This window comes from Oryzias latipes, chromosome 8 (assembly GCF_002234675.1).
Source record: "Oryzias latipes chromosome 8, ASM223467v1".
NCBI lineage: Eukaryota > Metazoa > Chordata > Actinopteri > Beloniformes > Adrianichthyidae > Oryzias > Oryzias latipes.
The window spans coordinates 15,800,343-15,822,226 of record NC_019866.2 but is presented as its reverse complement, the minus strand read 5'-3'; the positions used below and the strand labels follow the sequence as shown (position 1 = coordinate 15,822,226).

General features: G+C 39.9%; 1 protein-coding gene and 1 long non-coding RNA gene across 4 annotated transcripts; both read right to left on the bottom strand.

Moving 5' to 3' along the window:
• Nucleotides 1-161: 161 nt before the first annotated feature.
• Nucleotides 162-6,963, bottom strand: LOC105354594. 2 transcript variants are annotated; one of them, XR_002290704.2, is made up of 4 exons: nt 6,379-6,963; nt 6,264-6,298; nt 5,671-5,744; nt 162-2,259 (listed from the first exon to the last, which is right to left on the bottom strand). It is a non-coding gene; the product is annotated as an uncharacterized LOC105354594 (long non-coding RNA). The 2 variants fall into 2 exon arrangements; XR_909184.3 differs by lacking the exon at nt 6,264-6,298 and having other exon boundaries at nt 6,379-6,957.
• Nucleotides 6,964-7,584: 621 nt separating this feature from the next.
• Nucleotides 7,585-17,441, bottom strand: cygb1 (cytoglobin-1). 2 transcript variants are annotated; one of them, XM_011477869.3, is made up of 4 exons: nt 17,305-17,441; nt 17,079-17,215; nt 12,661-12,892; nt 7,585-8,254 (listed from the first exon to the last, which is right to left on the bottom strand). In XM_011477869.3, exons 2-4 carry the CDS (start codon nt 17,213-17,215, stop codon nt 8,090-8,092), a joined length of 534 nt encoding a protein of 177 aa, XP_011476171.1. In that variant the 5' UTR covers nt 17,305-17,441; the 3' UTR covers nt 7,585-8,089.
• Between the last annotated feature and the right edge of the window lie 4,443 nt (nt 17,442-21,884).

Below are 21,884 nucleotides of genomic sequence, written 5' to 3'. Positions count from 1 at the left end.
CAACTCACCACCAGGTGGCATCAGAGCTCAGATTACCGGTGGATCAACACGTAGAGACCCAGTAAACATTTAAACCTTGTATGAACCTTAAAATAATAAAATTAAAAAAAAGAAAAGAAAAAAGGTGATGTCAAGTTTCAATAAAGGGTCATCTGAGTTGGTTCGTTTATAAGTTTTATTTTATAAGTAAGCAGTAATTTCCCCTTTGTGGGAATAATACAATTCTATTCTAATTCTGTTCTATTTCTATTTCTTTTTCTATTTCTATTTCTATCCTGTTCTATTCTATTCCATTACAATGTTTATATAACTTTACTGAAGCAAAACAGGGAGAATTGTTCAGTACATTTGCTTTTCAAAATAAAATGGCAACAGTTCTGCCGAACCTTCAAAAAAATATGAAAAAAACACATTAAATGACACGAATGCTGCAATTAAATGATAACAAGAAGGAATACATTTTTACACTGCAAAACCCCGCAACTAAACTGTGTTCATTGAAGTGAAAAAATGGAATGCAGCTGTTAGTTTTTGTCCTTTGACCTTAAGGTAAACTCTCCTAAATTATCTTAATCAGCAAACACTGGCCTTATAAACTATGGACTCAAGGTGAGTTTGGCTTTGATACATTTGATAAATGTATTTTTTTTATAATTGATATAATGTTATTTTTAATATTTACATGTTCAAAGACATATCATTAAGATGGTAAATGAATTAGCTGGGAGCTTTTTTGGTAGTTTTTTCCACCCCCGGTACAAATAAAACAGCTGAATAAACATCCTCTGTGAGTAGTGTTGCTAGGGAGATGTAATTCAGTCACATCCATGTGGCTTGTGGCTGAAATCAGGCTATGAAGTCACTGAAAAAAATGCACGAGGGCCACTTGACAAATGAATGTTTCTGTCACACATTCTCTACAACACCCTGCATCAAAACAAAGACAAAACAAACTTTTTCAGTATTTGGAATTAACCCACAAAGGAGTCCAACATGAAAATATTCCTGTTGATGATTTCTTTTGGTGGCAAAACAAGTATTTGTGCTCTAAGCAAAAAAAATTAAATAAAAAAGTCCTAAACAGTTGTTGATTAGGCTGTCACTACTAGTTTAAGAAAATTGCATTTCAGTTTCAGTTAATTCAATTATCCACAATTATGATTATACAAATAAGATCATTTGATTGTATTGCCAGAATAAATGTCCTAGGGATCATATTTTGTATTTTGACGTTGGTTTGTAATCAAATTCTTCTGGAATTTATTAAAACCAATGTCAGCTGATAATTTTTGGTGCATATGTTGACATTCTCTCTAGGAAGAAGAAGGAAATTCCATCGCTGTTAGAGAACAAATACTTTAAAATGTCTACTATGTTAAATCTCGGCACTTGGGATTTCCTAAGAGGATTCCAATTAAATAACATGAAAATATTTATCACTGGAGTAAAAAAAAACAAAGATTTCTAGAAAATAATTTACATGTTGAGGCACATTTCTGTCACTTATAAGAGACCACTTAATGTGTGTTTACATTTTAATTCCTTCTATCGGGCTGGGAAAGACTGTTTGGTGCCTGTTGTTGCAACATGTGTGGAAAAAAAGACACCAAGCAAAGACAGAATGTCGGTCAAAGGTTCATAAAGCAGCTTCAAGCTCTGCCAGCATGACTTTGCATAAAAAGATTGTAGACAAAAGGTCAAATTTTTTTTACCTGAGAGTATCCCTGGTTTTAAACTACACCTATATCATGGATCTAATCTCCTGGATTCATTTTTTTTCTTTAATTTTTCTGCATTGTTTGGTCAGATTTGAACACAAACTCTCAGTCCCACAGGAGAAGAAGAAGCAAGCTCAAATGCAATGTTTAAAAAAATTAAAAGCTTTTACTTTTCTTTGATGTTGCGTGTGTAAATCCAGCAAACAAAGCCTTTCAGGCAGGGCAGAAGAAAGGGCTTTTGTGGGAGAATAACTTTGTGTGAGCTGCTTTCCATCAATGACAACATCAGTGTAATAAAGCATCCTATTTAGTCTGTGACCTTAAGTCAACCCCCCTTAAGTAAGTCACAATTCATTTCTGAAACTTACAGCAATGTCATAAATTCAAAATTTGTCAGGTGCTGCTGGCTTGACCCGCTGACTCAGCTGCAGCTTCCTGCTCCAGTCATGACAGAGTTATGAGGCAGATGCAGCAAAGAACTGATCAGCACAGGCCCTCTTGTTTTCCTGTGGGTCACCTTTTTCCTCTGGATGGTGGTGTGCTGTGAAGATCAAATGAAAAAGTAAAAAAATTTTTAAAACATTCTTAAAGTATTATATAATGTATAAAATGTAAAAGGAGCAACACAGAAAAATGGTTGAAATTCATAGTTTTGGTTTAGTTTTTTTGTTAAACATTCTCATATTCCGAATATATTCATATCGTATGTTGTATCATTTTCTTCAGCTTTAGTCGAGGATTCATGTTTTAAATTTTCACAATATTCCAGTGGAAAAATATGCATGCAATACGGAAAAAATTCCACTTTTGTGAGCGCGCCACGCTAATGCTGTTAAAAATCGACAATCTTTAAAACCTACATTTTTTCCCAAGTAGCTTCCCAATAATGCTCAAGGAGTTAGGTGAGGATAGGTCGAAATCCTTAAGAGGAGTTTAAAGATGCACAAAAGGGGATTTGTTCAGAAAGCAGAGCACAAATTCACATGAAAAATGACTAAAAAACAGGCTAAAAAGCATCAACACACAAAAAACCAAGTCCAGATGACAATTTTTAAACCTACTAATGCGATGGAATCAACCTGGATGAATGAGCGTCTTCACAGACATTAACACACTTTGCAAAAAGCTTCAGATAACAAATCAAAGATTAACAATAAAATATAGGAACCCAGTCTGTTTGGCTGCACAGAACTGTAGCGATTCTTTACTGTGTAGTGTGGCTGCAAGGATGAAATGTATTCAAAACAACCCTCGAAAGCGTTGAGGAGTTGTTGTTCTGCTTCTGAATCATTTATCATTTTGCACTGGAGCAGCACTGAATACTCAAAATGTGGGGCAAACATTTCCACACTTTGTATCCTTTCAAAAAGTTATAAATCTGATAATTTTTTCAATAACTGACCTTTACTGACTCCATCACCATGCGGTACAAAAGGAGAATCTGTTTCAACATCTGGCATTAAGACATTAGCGCAAATATTTTGATTCCTGGTGTTGAATTTATGCATCATTGGGGATGGATGTTTGCTTTCTCTGCTTTTTTAAAATATAAATCATTTCGACAGATCTGTTGCATTATAACTACTTCCCTGCGGGTGGGCGTACATTTCATTTGTAAGTTCCTGTTATTCTAAAAATCCTAACATTTTTTGAGTGCATCCATCTTTCTTCAGATGAGGTGAAATTTTCCAAAAATGTGTCAAAACAACCCGTCTCTTTACATATTTAGAGATTGTTAATGGTGAAGCCAAATCAACAGCTATCAGCAAACCATTTAACAGCAAACCCACATTTAACGGACAAAAATATATCCTTTTGCGTTTGTACTTTTCAGCATTTAGTGACATTTTGAATCGTCTTTTGTTTTCTGCCAAAAAAAAGAATGAAATGCCAGCTACTTTGAAAAAAAAGGGTTGTTTTTTTTAATCTCCTGAACATAAATTTGCACTTTTTTAGACAGACAGCAACATTCTAAGTGCAGTGCGTTGCTATTTTAGGAAAAATACAAGTCCAACAACGACTAATTGCTGTGACTCAGCCATTTGAGCCGTCAAGAGCAACATATTGAACATCTTTGAGCTCAGTGGACCACACACACACACACACACACCTAAATATTTTACTATCATATCTCACTCCTGTGTGTGGCTAAAAACCAAGAAAAAAGGTAATGCGTTCATCATTAACCCCACAAAGAAATGAGGGATTGTTGTTCTGCCTCTGAATCATTTAGTGCGAGCGGAACTTAAAAAGCAAATGTGGGACAGGCATCTTCGCTCTTCATGCATCTGTGCTTCTGCAGCCCTTCACTGCTCCACTTTTGCACACGCAAACCTCCCTCAGTTTAAATTTCAAAAGACTGATGCTGAATCTCAGTTCCATCCCTTAACTTTAATCCTTTTCCTTAACCTTTTCCCCTTATGTCTTAATTACCCATCCTGATAAAAAGTATGTTTTTGGTGTTTTTAACAAGTTCTTGTGCCATTTTTCTGATGATGGACGACATATGGTATATAAAGAAAATTAAGCTTAAAACTGCATTTCGGTGTATTTCTTTATTCAAATCATTGTGAATTAAAAACAGTTGAAAAAATGCTAGAAAAAAGCCTTTTTGTGATGTAGAAAATACGCTGGGAGGGTGAATTTACACAGTCTTAGTGTGTACAAAGTGGCAATAAGGTCATCATTGATAGATTTTATAGTCTTCAAAAAATGTTTGTTTTTTTAAAACCCATCAAACTTAAAATGTCTGTCTTAAAGTGACATAAAATAATAGTTTTCTTTCTTTTTAAACAATTCTTAGTGAACAGTAGGAAATTCTTCATACGCAAACCCCCGTGTAAAGAGCTCTTTTACTGTTTGCTCCTCAGCAGAAGCTATTTCATTGGATTCTCCGGACAGTGTGAAAGTTCCTCCAAACTCAGAAAACAATTGATATTTCTCCTTAGGAGACTTTGCAGGGATTTGGTCAGTGGAGTGAAAGCAAACCAGACCAAATGAAGGTGTATTGTTGAGTTTTTTGCCTTCCTTTTACAATCGAAAAGTTGCCTGGGGGTGGCGAATATTTCATGGTCATTGTGGTTGTTAAATAAAGCTGGTGGAATGCGTGACATTTTGTGAAGGTATCTCAAACTAAAGTTTCCTTTTCCTATATTGTGGGTAGATGTGAAAATCATCAAATTTTGCCACAAAATGACCGGTAAATCATTGGTGCTTTGGCTATCCCATAATCATTTCAAAACTTCCTTTGGATATCCATGTGTCAGGGCTCAAGCTTATTTCTCCCCTTTCCGACCACCAGAGAGAGCAATATCCTGAACTTGGTTTCACATCTTTACTACATTTCCCATCAGCCCCAGCCGACTGTTCCTGGACCTTACGCCAGCTGTTCTGCATTAACCAGGCACCTGGATTTGCTTTATGCGAAGTCTTGTTTTGCATTTGCTGACAGTCTGAGCGTTACCTTTCTGTTTATACCTTCGTGTAGTTTGACCGTTGCCTGTTTTGACTTCACTCTGCCTCACCCTTGCCCAGTTTGCTTTTTTCTTGGAGGGTTGTTTACTATGTCAAAATTTTTGTCACAAGGTTTTGTCAGTTTTGGGGTTTTTTTAAGGGGCGAAATGTTTTGCTCCAAGGCACAGAATACCTACGAAAACAAAATGGTCCTCGCAGTCCAGGATTGCGGGCCACACAAAGTAATCAAGACGGCGTTTTAGCCCTAACCCGGCATATCAACCAACGGAAGGGACAGGGCTAAAAAGCTGGGATTTATCCTTCTGTAAAGTGTGTGTGCCATGATTTGTTTTTGTTGTTGTTTTCCTCAAGAAATCTTGTATTGTATCTTGCATTGTTGCATCTGTATTTTTAATTTAGATTAATTATACAATTAAACAAAAACCACCCATCCAAAGTCTTTTGCCCCCTCCCGCCCCTCCATATTAAACGTTCTTACCTTGTCATTTTTCACAGTGTACCGCTCCATTACTTTTCATGTACGGCATTCCTGTATCGTCATCCTCTTTTTGCCTGGACAAGAAAAAACAAACTCCATGTAAAACCTAAACTCTCTATTAGATCCAATATGTTCAGCACTGAGCTGAATGCATGATGGAGGACTTTATAAATGAACATTTTGCACTTTAACAGCAATTAATCACAACAGCCAGATGTGGCCACGCTCCACAGCGCGATGCCCTCGTGTCACTGTGTTCTATTGCAGTGAGAGTAGGTCCAGAGGGTCGAAGAGATTGCACTTTGAGGCACTTAGTAGTTCTGAACTCAAGAGCGCTGATTTATTTTCTCCCCCATTCATTTCTCCTTTAGAAAGTGCAGGAATTCACGGTTGTTAGTTAGCCAGCCACTTAATCCACACAGTGCTCATTATATTTCAAATTATTGATACAGATAAGTCCTTTTCTTTTCTCTCACACTCTCTCCCACACATGAAATGTAGTTTTCCTTTCTGTTTTTCATGGTGAATGTGTGTATTGTTCTCAGAATGGATTTGGATAGAAGCATTTTATATAATTTATGTAATGTGTTTACCTTTTCTCTAAGGTGTCTTATCCAAAAAGGGGGAGCTTTTGAAAAAAAAATATAATAGTAAAAACACCTCACATACTTGTACTGATACTGAAAGATGCTCGTGGTAGGTACTTACGGTTTGATTTTATTGGAGAACATCTGCCTCAGGATAAGAGCGATTGTGGTGAGAACCATCATAGTTGTGCACATGGTTCTAGTCCGAGGATCTTCAGCTTTCAGACTGCTACTAATCCAAAAACTCAAACACTATTGAAAGGCCAGGGTGACATAAGGCAAAATTCGTGGTGTAACAGTCAGACTAGTCTGCCACGGCGCTTTCACATAATAGAAGAGATTAACATAAAGGATTAGGTAGGATCAAGGACCAGGTTGGATTTTTACTGGTGGAGGTAAACAGAGCACACTGCTTTGCTATTCGAAAATCAATTCAGGCCATCATGATGTCAGCACATTAGTTTAAAATCTATATTAGCTTTCAAAATAATTTCCCCCCAACATTTTAGGATTATTTATCACAGTATTACTGGGTAAGGTACATCTGAGATTTGCTGTGGGCTTTTTAAGTCCTGTTCAGGAAGGTCTCATCCCTACTTTGTAATTGTGATTTTCTGTACAGGGTTCCAACAAACTCTTTTAATTCTGTTTACGACATGTCAAAATTTGATATACACATTTCTGAGATCCCTGTCTCATTAGCATTGTTTATACTTTCCTTAAAAACCAGGCCCATGTTTTCTGCTCTGTACTTCATCATCATTCCACTAGGGGCAGTAGAAGGGCCTGACCTGTAACAGAACATCAATGGGGGGACCTTTCTGTGTGGAGTTTGTATGTCCAAAAACATGCTTCACAGGTTAATTGGTTACTCTAAATTGTCCATAGGTGTGAATGTGAGTTTGTATGGGTGTGTGATTGTGGCCCTGTGACATACTGGCTCCCTGTCCGAGGTGTCCCTTGCCTTCGCCCGTCCTGCAGCCCCGTGACTCATGTTAATGTTTTTGCCTTTTAAAGTAACATTGTTTGGAGCAAACACTTACAAAACCACCCAATTGATACCATCTATGTCTCATGAAAAATGATATTGAAAATATTTTTTGTAGATCTCATCAAAGAGTTTATAAAATTTTCGGTCAATTTTTGATGTAGTGGGCTTTACAGGATTAAAAGCGAGATCATTGTGCTAAATGGGGACTCAGGAGGAATGTCAGCAGTTAAGCCACTTATTCTTAGCACTCCTGACTCTTTTGAAATAACAGAGCAGTGGGCCAACGAAGAGAAAAAGAAAGGTGTAATTGTGTGAAGAAACACAGAAAAGTACATCAAAATCCAGGGTTATTTTTACCCGTTTATTCCAATCTATACTTGATTGTAAATACAAATGCAAAAAAAAAACAACAGATACAAAAAAACGGTATAAATGTTTGATTGTTTGGATACGAGTGAATTCGAACGGATGGGCAAAGTACACCTGAAAAACTTTTGAATATTTAGAAAGAAAGCTGTTTACATTTTCTTCTCCACATATAAACATTCAGTGGAAGGCACACTCAGGTCAAATGTGACTTCTCAAAAATGATCGGGTCCATGCATGTTCTTTGTTCAATCCTTTAAAAGTGTCAGGCATTTATAACAGTATAAATTTAAAGATCCCTCCTCATGAACACACTGCTAGCCTTAAAAATGGCACAGTATTTGTTCTTACTGTTGACTATACTGTGTACTTTTCCATGATTATCATAGATTATACTGTACTGGATTCCCAGATTAGAGTCAGTCGATTCCTGACTAGTTTACAGGGAGTTTTGAAAAGCTTCCTGAAAAATGCCTCAGCTGGTTGAGTTGGAGAGGTGCGGCCAGCCCAGTTCCTCATAGACAGCCTTGATGCTGCAGCAAAGTATAGCCAGTAGGTTGGTCCATGCTGAAGCCACTTCTGCCGTCATCACCTGTGGATATGCTTCTCCCAGGACTTCCAGAATTACACCGCTCAGAATCTGAACACACATGCAAACGTGAATTTACTGAGGATTTACTAAGGATCCCATAATGCAGATTTTCTCTCCACTCTCATATTTTTAATCTTCAAAAAATGAATAAGAAAAGTTAGTATAAGTATGAATAAGAAAAAGTCCCACTATCTGTCACACACCTAGGTGTGCGAAATTTGTTCTCCGCTTTTGACCCATACCCTGGGGGAGTGGTGAGCTGCAGACACAGCTGCGCTCGGGAACCATTTGGTGGTTTAACCCCCCCCAATCCAACCCCTTAATGCTGAATGTCAAGCAGGGAGGCATTGGGTCCCAATTTTAAAGTCTTTGGTATGACTCGGCCTTGGCTAATAAAAGATTAGGGAATGGTAAAGCAACTTTTAATTAAACTAATCAAGCATGCAAAAAGGAGTGGTGATTGGGCCCAGTTTAAATAAGAGTACAATTTTAAAAATTGGGTTTTAACCCCTCATCAGTGGAGGGCGATGCCTTTAGTTACATACCTTTATTTAAGAGGCTAATGGAGGATAAAAGCTATATAGACATAGGACGGTACTATGCAGTGCGATGGCCTTTAAAAAGCATTTCGGACAACATTCTCACAACTCTGATGATGAAAACTTAGATGGTTTAGAGAAAGTAAAGTAAAATAAATTTTTGAAAATCCGAATTTTTTTGAATATTTTTTCACCTTTTTTTAAACCCATTGTGGTCTTTATTTGCCTATCTAGTGAGCATCGATGCTCGTTGTTTTTTCACAGTGACTTGTGGGAAATTTCTATGGCACTGGAAATTGGAAATTGGAATTATAGATTTAGATACCCAGACAAAATGGTAAACGCCCTATATAGAGCACTCAGTAGTGAGTAGAACAAAACTGATGTGTCATTATTCAGGAGCGGGGCAGCCGTGGAGCAGAGGTATAGTGGTTGGCCCCTGTTTAGAGAATTGCCGGTTTGTTTCATGGGTTTAAGTGTCCTAGAGCAAGACCCTGAGCATTTGTCTGACTGAGTAACCCGTCCTTCAACCCGTCCTGGTTTCCATGCAGGAAACAAGGGTTCAATTCCCAGGGGGAACAAGCAAGCAAGCAATGGCATTGGGGCAATCACCCCAACACCCCCAGGGGATGGGCCAAACACAGAGGACAATCTCCCCATAGTGGGATAAATAGAGTAACCATCATTATTACCAGTGCTGAGTCATTCAGATTTACACTTCTCACTTTGCTACCATTTTTTAATTTGTCTTGCTAATCTAATATTTTTTGTTTCATATTTTCATATTTCTTTTGTAATGGAAATTTACTGGGTGAGTAAACTGTCAATAATAAATGTATTCATAAAGACAAAGTTGCGCACAAATAATAATTTCCCTGTTATGGGATCAATAACATACAAACATTAAAATTTCTATTTTATGTCAGTTTAATAAATAAACTTTAATACCCATGTGTGAAAATTATTAATTTGTGCACAACTTTGTCTTTGTGAATATTGACAGATTCCTTATCCTATAGAAATTATTCAAGTTATAAACTGGCCAATGAGTTGCCTCAAAAAAAGTATGTGGTCTCACATTGAGCGTTTGATTGACAGATTTCCTGTTGCCCACTTTAAAGTGGTTGGAATGTAGACTTCCAACAGCCTCACTCCTGAAAAAAGTGGTAACTGAGTTGACTTATTTGTGTTGGAGCCTGAAGTGAGCCATTTTCTATAGGTGATGTCACGCTCCAGTTCTCAAACAGAGTATTTAAAAATTTTTCCGATATATCATCTAAGAACTTGGAGTAGCATATCTTTAGATTGTTCACATTGGGGTAGTCTGGCAAACCCAACTTGATTGGACGGAGCATTCCACCCATGGACTGTATGAAAAGTAGGCCGAGGGAGGTTGTAGTTAATTCAGTCGCTATTTTTTCACAATGTTGGACGTCGCCATATTGGAGCCAGACAACATCAGAACCAGTGACTGGCTGGTCCGAGATCTGTCAACCAAACATTTTGAACGTTTATAACTTAAATAATTTCCACTACAGGACAAAAATCCTAAAAAAAATAGAATTAGCAAGAACATGTTAGAAAAAAGGTAGCAGAGCAAAAAGGATTATTTTGACAAATAGAATGTCTATGTAATAGCTGTTTTTTTTCTCAATAGAAGTCTATGGGATAATGGCTTTTTTGGACCGGCGGGTACTTTCTATTTGGAAAGCGAGGAGGGACGGGTTACTCAGTTCTGTTCTCATTTACAGTCAATGATCCCAACACTGCATTGCATGCTTTTGATTGGCTTGATTTCTTTTTCACACTGCACTTTCAAGATTGGACCAAATCTCCTGCAAATGCTGTACCGCATGGGTTTGTACAGCAGGGATCTAAACTTTTAGCAAAAACAGCCAGATTTGGTTGGAAATGTTGGAGTTACAACCATTTTCCCTGACATTCATTCAATCGCATTTCCGCTGTCCTTTGTTGCCATGCAGGGTTGAGGCTAAAGAGGCCTTCATTATACATTCCGAAGATCCCGTATTGCAAAATCAATGTCAGTCATTCATTTCTTTCAACCAATCAGATTTTGAGTTGGTGTCAGCAGGGCCTTCTAGCAGGCTCAGGCAACATCACAGTATTTTGACGAAGCACTTTTTTAACTGAGCTAAAAACAGAGCTGACTGTAATGTACTGCATGGACGATTTTGCAGGAAAATCTCCCGCTGATGTCCTTGACATCATTCATCAGAAAAATCTGAGTGAGATCACGACAGATTTGTGTGTTTGGCGCTGACCATCCCCGTGTCCACTGCGTCTGTCGAGCGGACATTTTCGGCTCACAAGTGAATTAAAACTTTCGCAAAAACACAACTGGACAGACTCGGCTCTCAGCACTGGCCCTGGTGACAATAGAAAAAGACTTCTTGATGGAACTAAAGCGTGATAACCTACATGACGGGGTGATCAAACTATTTTTAAGGAAAGAGAGGAGGATGGATTTTGTCTTCAGTTGCAAAACGAGATTTGTTAACTATTTTGTTTATTCAGTTTATTTAAAGGCATTTATTGTGGCTACAGGAATTTTCAATAAGCAATGAAAAGCTCGTTTCTGCATCGTAAAATGGTTAATGAGGGGTTGAGTGATTCAGACATAGCACTACTGAAGGCCCAGGTGTGTTTTGCATGGTCCGCCACTGTAGAAAGCAAATATGTCCAAATTTTTTTTTACCAAAAGTACTGTCAATTCATCAATTTTTAGCAACTTTAACTCCCAGCTTTCTTGTCGTAGTTAGCGTGTCTCGTCTGGTAGGAACTTTTCATATTGAACTTCATAAAAACAGCAGACTCTTGACATATGCTGACAGAGTTGTTTGAAAAAATTACTGAAAATATAAAGCAGTTTCCACTTGTCCTTAAAGCAGCGGCACTCACTGTCAACAATTGACATCTTAGAAATGAGCAAGAAAGTGTCACAGACAGCGGCAACACTGTCCCACTACAGTGTTGCCACAGGTTTACAATGGCTTAATGTTAGCCAGAGGCTGTATAGTGAAACAGTGGTTAGCGCTCTTGCCTCTCAACAAGAAGGCCCACTGTTTAAGTCCCAGCTTGGGGACCAGAAACAGATCATCAATGGGGGTCATAGGTCAATTGGTTACTCTAAATTGTCCCTAAATTGTCTAAACTGTCCCTTGTGAAAGTGAGTGTGCAAGGGTGTGTGGTTTGTGTCCCTGCAACAATATGGCAACCTGTCCAGGATGTCCCCTGCCTCCATCCACAAGTGTAGCATAGGCCCCTGCAGCCCTCAGTCAGCCCCAAAAGGGACAACAATGGGTTTAGAAGATAATGAATGAGGTTAGCTAACCACAATCAAGAAATCAAACACTTAGTTTCTAGAAAATGCCAGAGGCTGCATATTATTAATTTTATGAAAGAAGCCACATTTGGCCCATAGGCCGGACTTAATACATGCCTGCCATACAGTAGCAACATGTGTTCATTAGGGTGGCATGAACAGAAAAAAGGAACAAATCGAAAAACAGATTTTGTGTAAAATTGATCCTATATAAGTAATGATAATATCCTTCAGATCTTTACAACACATTTAACAAAAGATACATTTCCATCATTTTCATAAATTGCACTGTGAGCTGTTTTTCTGTTGCTTACTTGAAATCTTTGTTTCACCTGCACGTACTTCCTCTCTTTATTGCACTATTTCTCTTGTAGAAAAACAAATTCATACACACCTCACTTTAATTAAAGTTTGCTTAAAAAATATAATCAAAAATATGATTTTTTTGTGAGAAAGATCATCAAAACCTTTTGATATTACCAATTAAAATGTCAAGTTCCATATTCCTTCAATTTTCCAAAGGTTGTATTATTTTTAAACAAGGACTCTTGTTGTGTCTGAAAGTCTCTTACCTTAAAGTATACTGGGTCCACCTTGTGTCTGATTGCGTGAGCCTTACCCACTGCATTCAGCACTGAGGAGACCTTGTCTGAGTTGTCCAGGCTCTCCACCAGCGTATTGATGGCGTTCATTACTCTGCGGGCGTGTTTCCTGAGCTGGGAACTTTTTTCCAGCTCCTCTGCATCCTCGATGTGCTTGAACTGGCTGAAGTACTGCTTGGATGAGGGGAAATTCACAAAAAGCCTGTGTGGAATAAGACATTTAGAGGTTAATAACAGACATACAGAGGGGTGGGTATTTCGAGGAAAGCTACTCTTGTTTCACAGGATCAGTCTTTACTGAGGTCCAGCTTGATTTAGCAAACTCATTAACATTTTTTAAGCTGGAAAAAGAGTAAAGACTACCTCTCATGTCTGAACTGAAAACCATTTAATGCCTTGGTCACATGCACCTTTACGGATGCTGTGGGTTTTTGGGTTGTCTGGGTGTGTGGAGCGGCTGCATCTTAAAGGGAGTGTAGGTGTGTTTTGCAGTTACCTTGAGGCTTGTACAACCATCCTAAGGGACGTCATGAAGCTGAAAAGTACCATTTTTGTGCGTGTGGTATTGTATCATGAAGTATCTGTAAATATAATGTACCGTACGTTCCGGGCTATAGAGAGCACCTGATTACAAGGCGCACCCATTATATTTTTAAGGATTAACCATTTTGTACATACACAAGCTGCACTCATCCATGAGCAGTATGTGTCCACATTGAAACTATTTATAACAATCCAGCTGTTATGTCGCAGTAGCTTACTGCACGACTCCGATCAGTTTCAGATGAGGAGCAAGCAAAGACCCAGCTTACATCTCCTCTCCAACTTATAAGCCTATTTAGTTGAACATACCTACAATCAGCAAAACAGCATGGACGCTACTTCTGCTTATAGCCCTCTCATTCATGGTGAGGAACTTTACACCCACGATTCCCCACCTCCCATTAGTCTTAGGGACTGAAGGCGGGGCTAACCCCCAGGTTGCCAGACTGTGTTGTAGATTGAGGATGTGTATGTGATGAAACCGCAGGCGTGTGTAAGAAGGAGCAGGGAGCTACAGTGGAAGGAGGGGAGAGCATGCGTGCAGCGCAAGATGGAGTGAGAGCAAGAGCAGCGAAAGTGTGTTGGGGGTGTGAGTTTATGTTTGTTATACAGAGTGAAAGACAACGGTGATACAAGAAGGTTTCCCCCAGAAGAATGATGAATGATTCTTTATAAACCCACTCTGGAGGCTCTGACGGTCCGAACAGCATGCGCCTCTGCGTGCGCCAGAAGTCTTCTTCCACAACAGTGACACACCGTAACACAGCACTAACAGGGTTGGTTTAAAAAACATGAACGTAAAAGTCACTGAGAGCTTTCTTCATCTTCCTCCTGTCCACTGAAACTATGGAAGTCTTCCTCCTCAGTGTCGGATTGGAATAGCGCCAGACATTCTTCGCCACACTCTCTCAGTCTCTCCTTCGTTGTCGTTGTCAGTGTCACGCTCACCCTGAGGCAAATTCACTCCTGAGCGTAATAGTCATTAGCAAGGTGCAAGTACAGGCTCCTTTCTGATCTCACGGAAATGCTGCTCTTTCTACAGTGATTGCCGTAAAAAAACAGACTGAATGATCTCATGGACCCAGAAATGGAGACGTGTTTAGCAATGCTTTTGCAGAGCTCTTCAAAATAAATAAATGTGATTTCTCAAAATTATCAGTGTCTTCTATGCATTGTAAACAAGAAATCCAGTCAATGCTACCATGTAGCGATGAGGCTAAAAACTTGACTGAAGCTCCTCCCACACTCGACAGGCGCATCTAGTTTATCAACACCTTTTTGGTCAAACATTGAGCATCGAATTTGGCGTATGTTGACAAAGAGACATGATTTGCATTCAGTGTGGAAGCAGCATTACGCCGGTCTTAGTGAATTTGTTCAGAAGTGTTACACTTTTCTCCCAGACATGTGACTTATAAATGTTTTTTTATTCTTTATTGTGCATTTTTTGGCTGCTGCAACTTGTAGTTTGAAAAATATGGTAAGTGGCTGTAGGAAGTGCTCATACAAACTACAATCTGAATCTGTGATTACCTCATTTGTAACAGTCAGGCTGCATGCACAGAGCACATGTAATGTGAACAGCAGTAACGGGTTGCTTACACAGTACACAGCTTTTGGAGGGGTAGAAAAAAAGAAAAATCCATACACCGCTGCTGCATCTCAACCTGTCGCCCCACGACATGCCCATAGAAAAACGTGCATGAACACTTTTGCTCTACGGTAGGGGCGCTCATACTTTTTTGGCATGTGAGCTACTTTTGAGACGACAACATCTTGAAGATCTACCTGTGTGTGTGTGTGTATATATATATAATCAATCAAGTCCTGTACCTCTCTGCGAGGATTTTGATTCGCTGATGGATTTTTTAGAGGTACATTTTTATTTTTTTGGTTATTTATCTTTCTTGGCCTGCGGTCTATCCTCATGTCCTTGAAGATCAACCGGTCGATCGCGACGTAATGAGCATCCCTGCTCTACGGGTTCACTGAGAGGTATACGACCTTAAAATTGTATGCGGGCCACCAGTGTACAGGTTTGCCCATTTTTCACCTGCCAAAAGGCTGTATCCACCTGTCAGGGCAGATGTGACTAAGGCATAAAGTAACCACTGCTTACAGCTGTTCTAAACTGCACTTCTCAATTGATTTTCAACTTCTGCTGCTTCTAAGAAAAGTGGGTTGGGTCAGGGTTTATGGGACTATGTTAATCTTGACAGCAAAAAACTGTCACTGCTTGTTGGAGCTACTGTGAACGGATTCTTTCTTGTATTCCTGGAACTACATTTCGTAACTCCTGCATGGAAAATGCATCTTGTTCCTTTTTCAACTGAACATTTTGATCCTTTTGTCGAACTCAATTCAAGCAGGGATCTTTCGAAGATGAGACGGCTTCTTCAAAGATGTGTACTTTGACTTTGGCCCAGCTCGGAAGGGTCACTGTAAATGATCAAAGGGGGACCCTCACACTTCCTCCCCTTCAACATGCCGGGAAGATGGCCAAAGCATCTGCTTTGCTGCTTATCAAATCAGGATCACTCCGGGCTCTTTCTGTTCAATCTGAGCTTTGCGTGCAAAAAAGGAACAGAACTAGTTGGAGTTGCTCTGCGAGGCAGATGGTGTCTGAAAGTGCTGGACTGGTGTATTCCTAGTTTCACTGCAAACTAATGAGGAGCCACCGTGTTTAATCTCCCTGTCCTATAATTGCATGATCTTTGCTTGCATATAAATGGCCTAATTAGAATTTTTCATGGTCAGTAGACTTCTAATCCTGCTTATATTTTTTCAAAAACAGTTTTAGAGACTGAAGGTAGAGGCAGCTTCCAATTTCAACTGTCTGCCCCCCCAGCTTTTGTAGATATTATAGGTTTCCTAGAGGGTTGCAGGATCAACATTGAAGTTCAGATGAACAGCAGGATTCATTCTCACAGCCAGAGAAAAAGCTAAATTAAATGCCTAGAGTCGCATTTTCCGATCAGTCCTCATTCCTCAAATTCCAGAGGGCTACAGGGTATTAGCAATGGAATATACTGTAGGTAGAAAAATGTCTGGGTATTCGGGCAGCAGAATTAGACTATGTTTACAGGACAATCAGTAGGGAACAAATTATTCTGAATATGCTACAATTCTTTTCTTCAACTCATCAAAAAACACAACACTTTTTTCACTGTTAATGATACGTCACTCCTTTTCACAAGCAATCAGTATGGATTACAAAGGCATGCCGTGCCATGCAGGGAATCTCGTCACGTACTAAAAACCCTCAAAGGCTTCATTCATCCCTGCAGATGTTTGACTTCTTCCACAGTTTCTTCCCCCAAATCCCAACGTCAAGGCTTCTGAAATAGACAATGATATATGCAAACAAATCCCCCAACAGCAACGGAAAAAGCAGCCTTGTCTTCAGAGGGGGAGAAAAAGACTTTTAAAGGTCTTTCTGGCGGTGATGGAGGCACACTGCCTGCTGGAGGTTGCCTGGTCCTTCTTACAGGCATTCAAAACATGACTTGCTCCACAGGGAGGAATCCTCCAAGCGCCAAAGATGTCTGAGTGATGGATTACGTTTATCGTTTGGTGTTACTATTTGATGAACTAGATTAGGGAAACAGGAACAGGTGAGACAACAAAAAATACATCTTTTTCTTCATTTCAATGAGTCGAATTCCTTCAATCTGGACTCTGACCCGGTTAAGATGCTTATTTAGTTGCAGGTTAGAAGGAAGCGCAGCATTTTAGTGGGATGCAAAACCTTTATGATTTCATATAAAAGTCAACACAAATATGGTGGATTTTTAAAATAAATCCCAGTTTTTAAGCTACAAATGAAGTAAATAATAACGGAATACCTCACAAGTATGGCAACTCCAGCATCGTCACAGTTCTGGTAGACTTTTGCCCACGAGTCCTGGATCATCACCCTCTCCTTGTCTGTCAGGGGTCTCGATCGCTCCAGGTGGTCCACCTCTCCCTGCTTCCTCTCCATCTGGAAACCCAGTGTGGAGCGAGATGAGCACATGCAGCAGGCAGGGGCTGTTGACACCACCCCTCCCCCAGAGTAAACACAATTCCTACCTTTTTCCTCGTTTGCACCTTCTACTTGTTGAAAACAGGGCAGAATATTGCTTCTTCCCTGGCCAGTGAGGGTCCCTGCTGTCTACCTCTGAGCGGGAATGAGGAGCTGGCTGAGAAATCACAAGAAACACACACAGAAAATGAGGAGGAGCCTCCGGACGCTCTGTTTTTACACCCTCCCTCCCACCTCCCTGCTTCTCACTCGGTCCACCTTACCTTTTGGAGGTAAGGAGGATTTGAATTTGATGAAAACGTAATGAGATCATCGACAAATCCAAGCGTTGTGTGCTTCTAGCTAAAGTGTAAAATCATAGTGTTATTGAAACAAGTTTTTTTTCCTAGAGAGCAATCCAAAACCTACAGATTACATTATATTTTTTCACAAAGGCCTATAATTGGTAACATAAATTATATCAATCTTTGGGAAAATAGGTAAATAAAGATAGAGCGAGATAAAAGAGTGAGATAAAAGGAAAAGGGGATGACATTCCCATTAAAAAAGACACCTATTTGAGTTTTGTTTTGATGTTTTTTTGTAAATGCCCATTCCAGTCATCCTTTGATCAGTTTTAAAAGCGTTCCAAGTGATCTTTTAATAATGATTATGCTATTTTTAGCCAAAATCCAAAAACGTGTGTCATTTTCTAGGACATAGTCTTTGCAGAGCGGCAGGAGTTCATAAGAAATTCACCACTGAGTTTTGGGCGGGACTGTTGATGGGGAGTAAGCCTACCCTGATTTCCCATCATCCATTTGTTTGCACTTTCACCACTAGCTTACAGCCCCTCACAACTCCAACCTAACATTGCTGGTGCAACAAAAACAGTGGGCAGGGAGTCTGTGGCCAACTGATTAGCTTTTACCTCACAGCTATATCCTTTTTCATACATGTGTTTTTGTCTGCTACTGATTCACAACAATTTGAATAAAGAAATACTCATAAATGCAGTTTTAAACTCAACTATCCTTATACATGTCCTCCATCATGAAAAAAGCCACAATAACATGTTAAAAACACCCAAAACATGATTTTCATTGGAGTGGGTCTTCAAAGAACCAGAAAGTGACAGCTTGATTTTAGTCCGTTTTACATTCTATGCACATACTGTCAACACACCCACACATACATACAGTTCCCTGCTTTGTTGTTATCAGTGGGAAAGCATATCTCACTTCTGCTGTCACAGATTCAAAAAGAAATTGTAAAGATGCTCCATATTTATCATAGTCTGAGCTGAAAAGGGACTCCTCAACCTAGAATTCCAGAGTTTTACAGCCCAAATGGTGCAAACACGTTATCAGAAGTGCAAAGAACTTACATATTAACAGCGTTGCATGGGTGGGTGCACCGAACAGGGTGGTGTTAAACATTGACACAGTTACTGATAGCGTGCCATATTAAACTGGCGGCAAAAACTGGCCATCAGGTTTTTGCCATGTCATTGTATCTCACCTAACTTAGCAACATGACATTTAAAAAGCTAATCACCTCTCACATAAGAGAGCTATTTTAGTGAGACGATTGTCATTAAAGCCCATTGACATTTTTATTAAATCAGATTATCTATGATTAGCTCAGAGGTCAAGCCATCAAGGCCAAGTGAGCCCCATATGGTTTAAAAGTGGGCAGAAAATGTGGGCCACGAATGGGTTTGTCAGCAGTTTCCATGGTGGCCCCACCTGTGTTTGCCCACATTGGCTAAATTGGGTGACGTTCCATGTCCCAAAAGCCAAATTCCATGACTGGGGTTTGGGCCGCCAAGGCACCCGCCTTCGACTGCCACCCAAACCACAATGCAACGGCCCTTTTTGAGTTCTCCAGCGGGTGGTGGGTCCATGGGAGAGTGGTCCCACGTCGCTCCTTCGGGTTGAGCCAGAAAGGAAGAGCCCCGGTCACCAGGCGCTCGCCTGTGAGCCCCAACCCCAGGTCTGGCTCCAGAGTGGGGCCCTGGTGACGCCAATCTGGGTGACATCATTGGGTCCTTGATCTTTCTTTTCATCAGAGGCTTCTGAACCACTCTTTCTTTGGCTCGTCACCCAGGACCTGTCTACCATGGGAGACCCTACCAGGGGTTTAAGCCCCAGACAGATTAAGCCCCAGACAGCTTAGCTCCTGGGATCACCCGAGCTCTCAAACTCCCCCACCACGTTAAGGATGGCGGTTTACAGGGGAGCTGTAAAGGAGCTGAAATGAGCTTCCTCCGTAGGGTGGCTGGGCGCTCCCTTAGAGACAGGGTGAGAAGCTCGGTCACCGCGGAGAACCGCTTCTCCACCACATCGAAAGGCATCTAGTCCAGATGCCTCCTGGACGCCTCCCTAGAGAGGTGTTCCGGGCATGTCCCACTGGGCCGAGGCCCAGGGAAAGACCCAGGACACATTGGAGAGACTATGTCTGTCGGCTGGCCTGGGAACGCCTCGGGGTCCCCCCAGAGGAGCTGGAGGAAATGGCTGGGGCGAGGGAAATCTGGGCATGTCTGCTTTGACTGCTGCCCCCGCGACCCGGTCCCGGATAAGTGGAGGAAGATGGATGGATGGATGGATGGATGGATAGATGGATGGATGGATGGATGGATTGACGGCACAAGTGGGCACTCAGTAGGATGGCTCACTACAAAAACCAGCCACCTGGTCCAGCAGAGCAGATGAGCCTGGCCAGCAGAGCTAGCTACGCAGTCGACTGGGTGGCTGGCTCAAGCCAACGTGGGCAAACACAGAAGGGGCCATCACAGAAACACCACATTTTCTGCCCACTTTTAAACCACTTGGTGTTGCTGACTGAGTTTAACCCCAAAAGAGGCATTTAGACCATTTTCTTTACTGACCAGTCAGAGCTGCAAAATCCCACTTAATCTTGATTTCGCGTTTTGTGACCATTTATTTAATATATTAATAAAATTTAACAATTAAATATTAACAATGATCGAATTGTAACAGTCTTATACTTTACTGTATAAAACAGATTGATTTTTTTTACTTTAGACGGGAGTGCATATAAGTTTCTTTCAAAATAAAATGTGACAAAATAAGAACTTCCTGTTGCAGGGGATTTTCTTGAATTAAAAAGGCATAAAAGTCAAACGTTCCATCATTATGACTTTGGTGCTTCATCATCCTTTTTTTACTTTTACTATTGAATATAAACATTAAGACAGTAATATAGAATCCATTTAAAAAAAACTTGCATTTGAATACCTTAAGAACTTTCCTATGAACATCAATTAGACACTGTTGTTCAGCAGAAGATATTATTTGCTTGAATTTTTTCCTAATTATGAGCAGCTCTGACAATAGATCAAACTTTTTGCTCACTTATTTGACACCTTTGAATTCATGAGGAGCTGTAAAGCACTCAAGACCTCTAGATTTTAGAGCAATGTTAGCCGTGGCAAAAAAAAAAAAAGATAATTTAAGATCACCTCCATTTAAAAATCTAATCATAACTAAAAAAACTTCAATAACATCATTTATTCAAAGCATCAGCATTGTGCTTCAAAGCCAAAGAGCCACAACAGAGGAATAAAGAGTAATATATGGCTCTGGAGCCTCAGATTGAGGCCCCTGGTTTTGCTCATGAGATCAGGCTCGTTGTTTTGTGATGACGTGATCGTTAATTAAATGCAAATCTTTCTGGGTTTTCCTGTTTATATTTGAACAGATTATCCAATTTTTTTTTTTTAGCAAAGACACCAAAAACCTGCATCGAAATCACTTTAGGGCTGCACGATATGAGGAAAAGTTGCGATTTGCGATATTAGTGATTAAGATTGCTATGACGTTATAACTTGCAATACATGATCAAATAGCAAAACAACCAAAAACACAATTTCCATCTCACTGCAGCAGTTTAAAAAACTATTATTGTTTATTGTGCTGGCATAATTCACTTTATTGGTGTTTGATGTTTTCTTATGTTTCACTGAAATGCTTAACCCTTGTGCTATCTTAGATGACCCCACCCTTACATTGACGTGTTCCCCCTACCATGACAAAGGTGGATAAAGGTGGAAAGATTTCATGTAATCCATGGACACCAGTGAGGTTCACAAATCGTTGAAGAAAAAAGGTTCAGAGCACTGTGTAGTGGGTCTAGATGACCCAACTCCCAATGTTAAAATGCCTAGGATAGCACAAGGGTTAAACAGACAGATCTCTAAAGCTTTAATGCAAAAGTGAAAAAAGAAAAAGGCTAATCTTTAACTGGATGTTCAAACACCTCAAGGTGGGGCTGCAGAGCTTTCCGCTCAATAAAGCATGCAGCTCCTGAGGTCTTTTTTTCTTTTTACAAGTTTTGGTTAGCACAAAATTCCAGTGGGGCCTTCATGATTCAAATCAAATGTTTTTAGAAGAAAGTCATGCACCTTTGGTGAGACACAAAGAATGTTACTTGATCATTCCTGTGGAGGCTGGAGATTAATAAACACTTTTTTTGCATTTCTTCCAGAGTCTTGATTATTCCAAAAAAACTCAGAAACACCAAACTTGCATATCCCAGATACCCATACATACCTTTTTGACATTTGTATGATGCAACACAGGTTCCAGATTCCTCTGGAATGAATAAAAAAAAAATCACTTGAATG

What these genes read in the sequence shown, in the direction of transcription:
- cygb1 (XM_011477869.3), bottom strand. Translation starts at nt 17,215, where the DNA reads ATGGAGAGGAAGCAGGGAGAGGTGGACCACCTGGAGCGATCGAGACCC. An exon ending in GGAGTTGCCATACTTGTGAG is followed by an intron (nt 12,893 to 17,078) that starts GTATTCCGTTAT and finishes TATTCCACACAG; the next exon opens with GCTTTTTGTGAATTTCCCCT. An exon ending in TGGACCCAGTATACTTTAAG is followed by an intron (nt 8,255 to 12,660) that starts GTAAGAGACTTT and finishes ATGTGTGTTCAG; the next exon opens with ATTCTGAGCGGTGTAATTCT.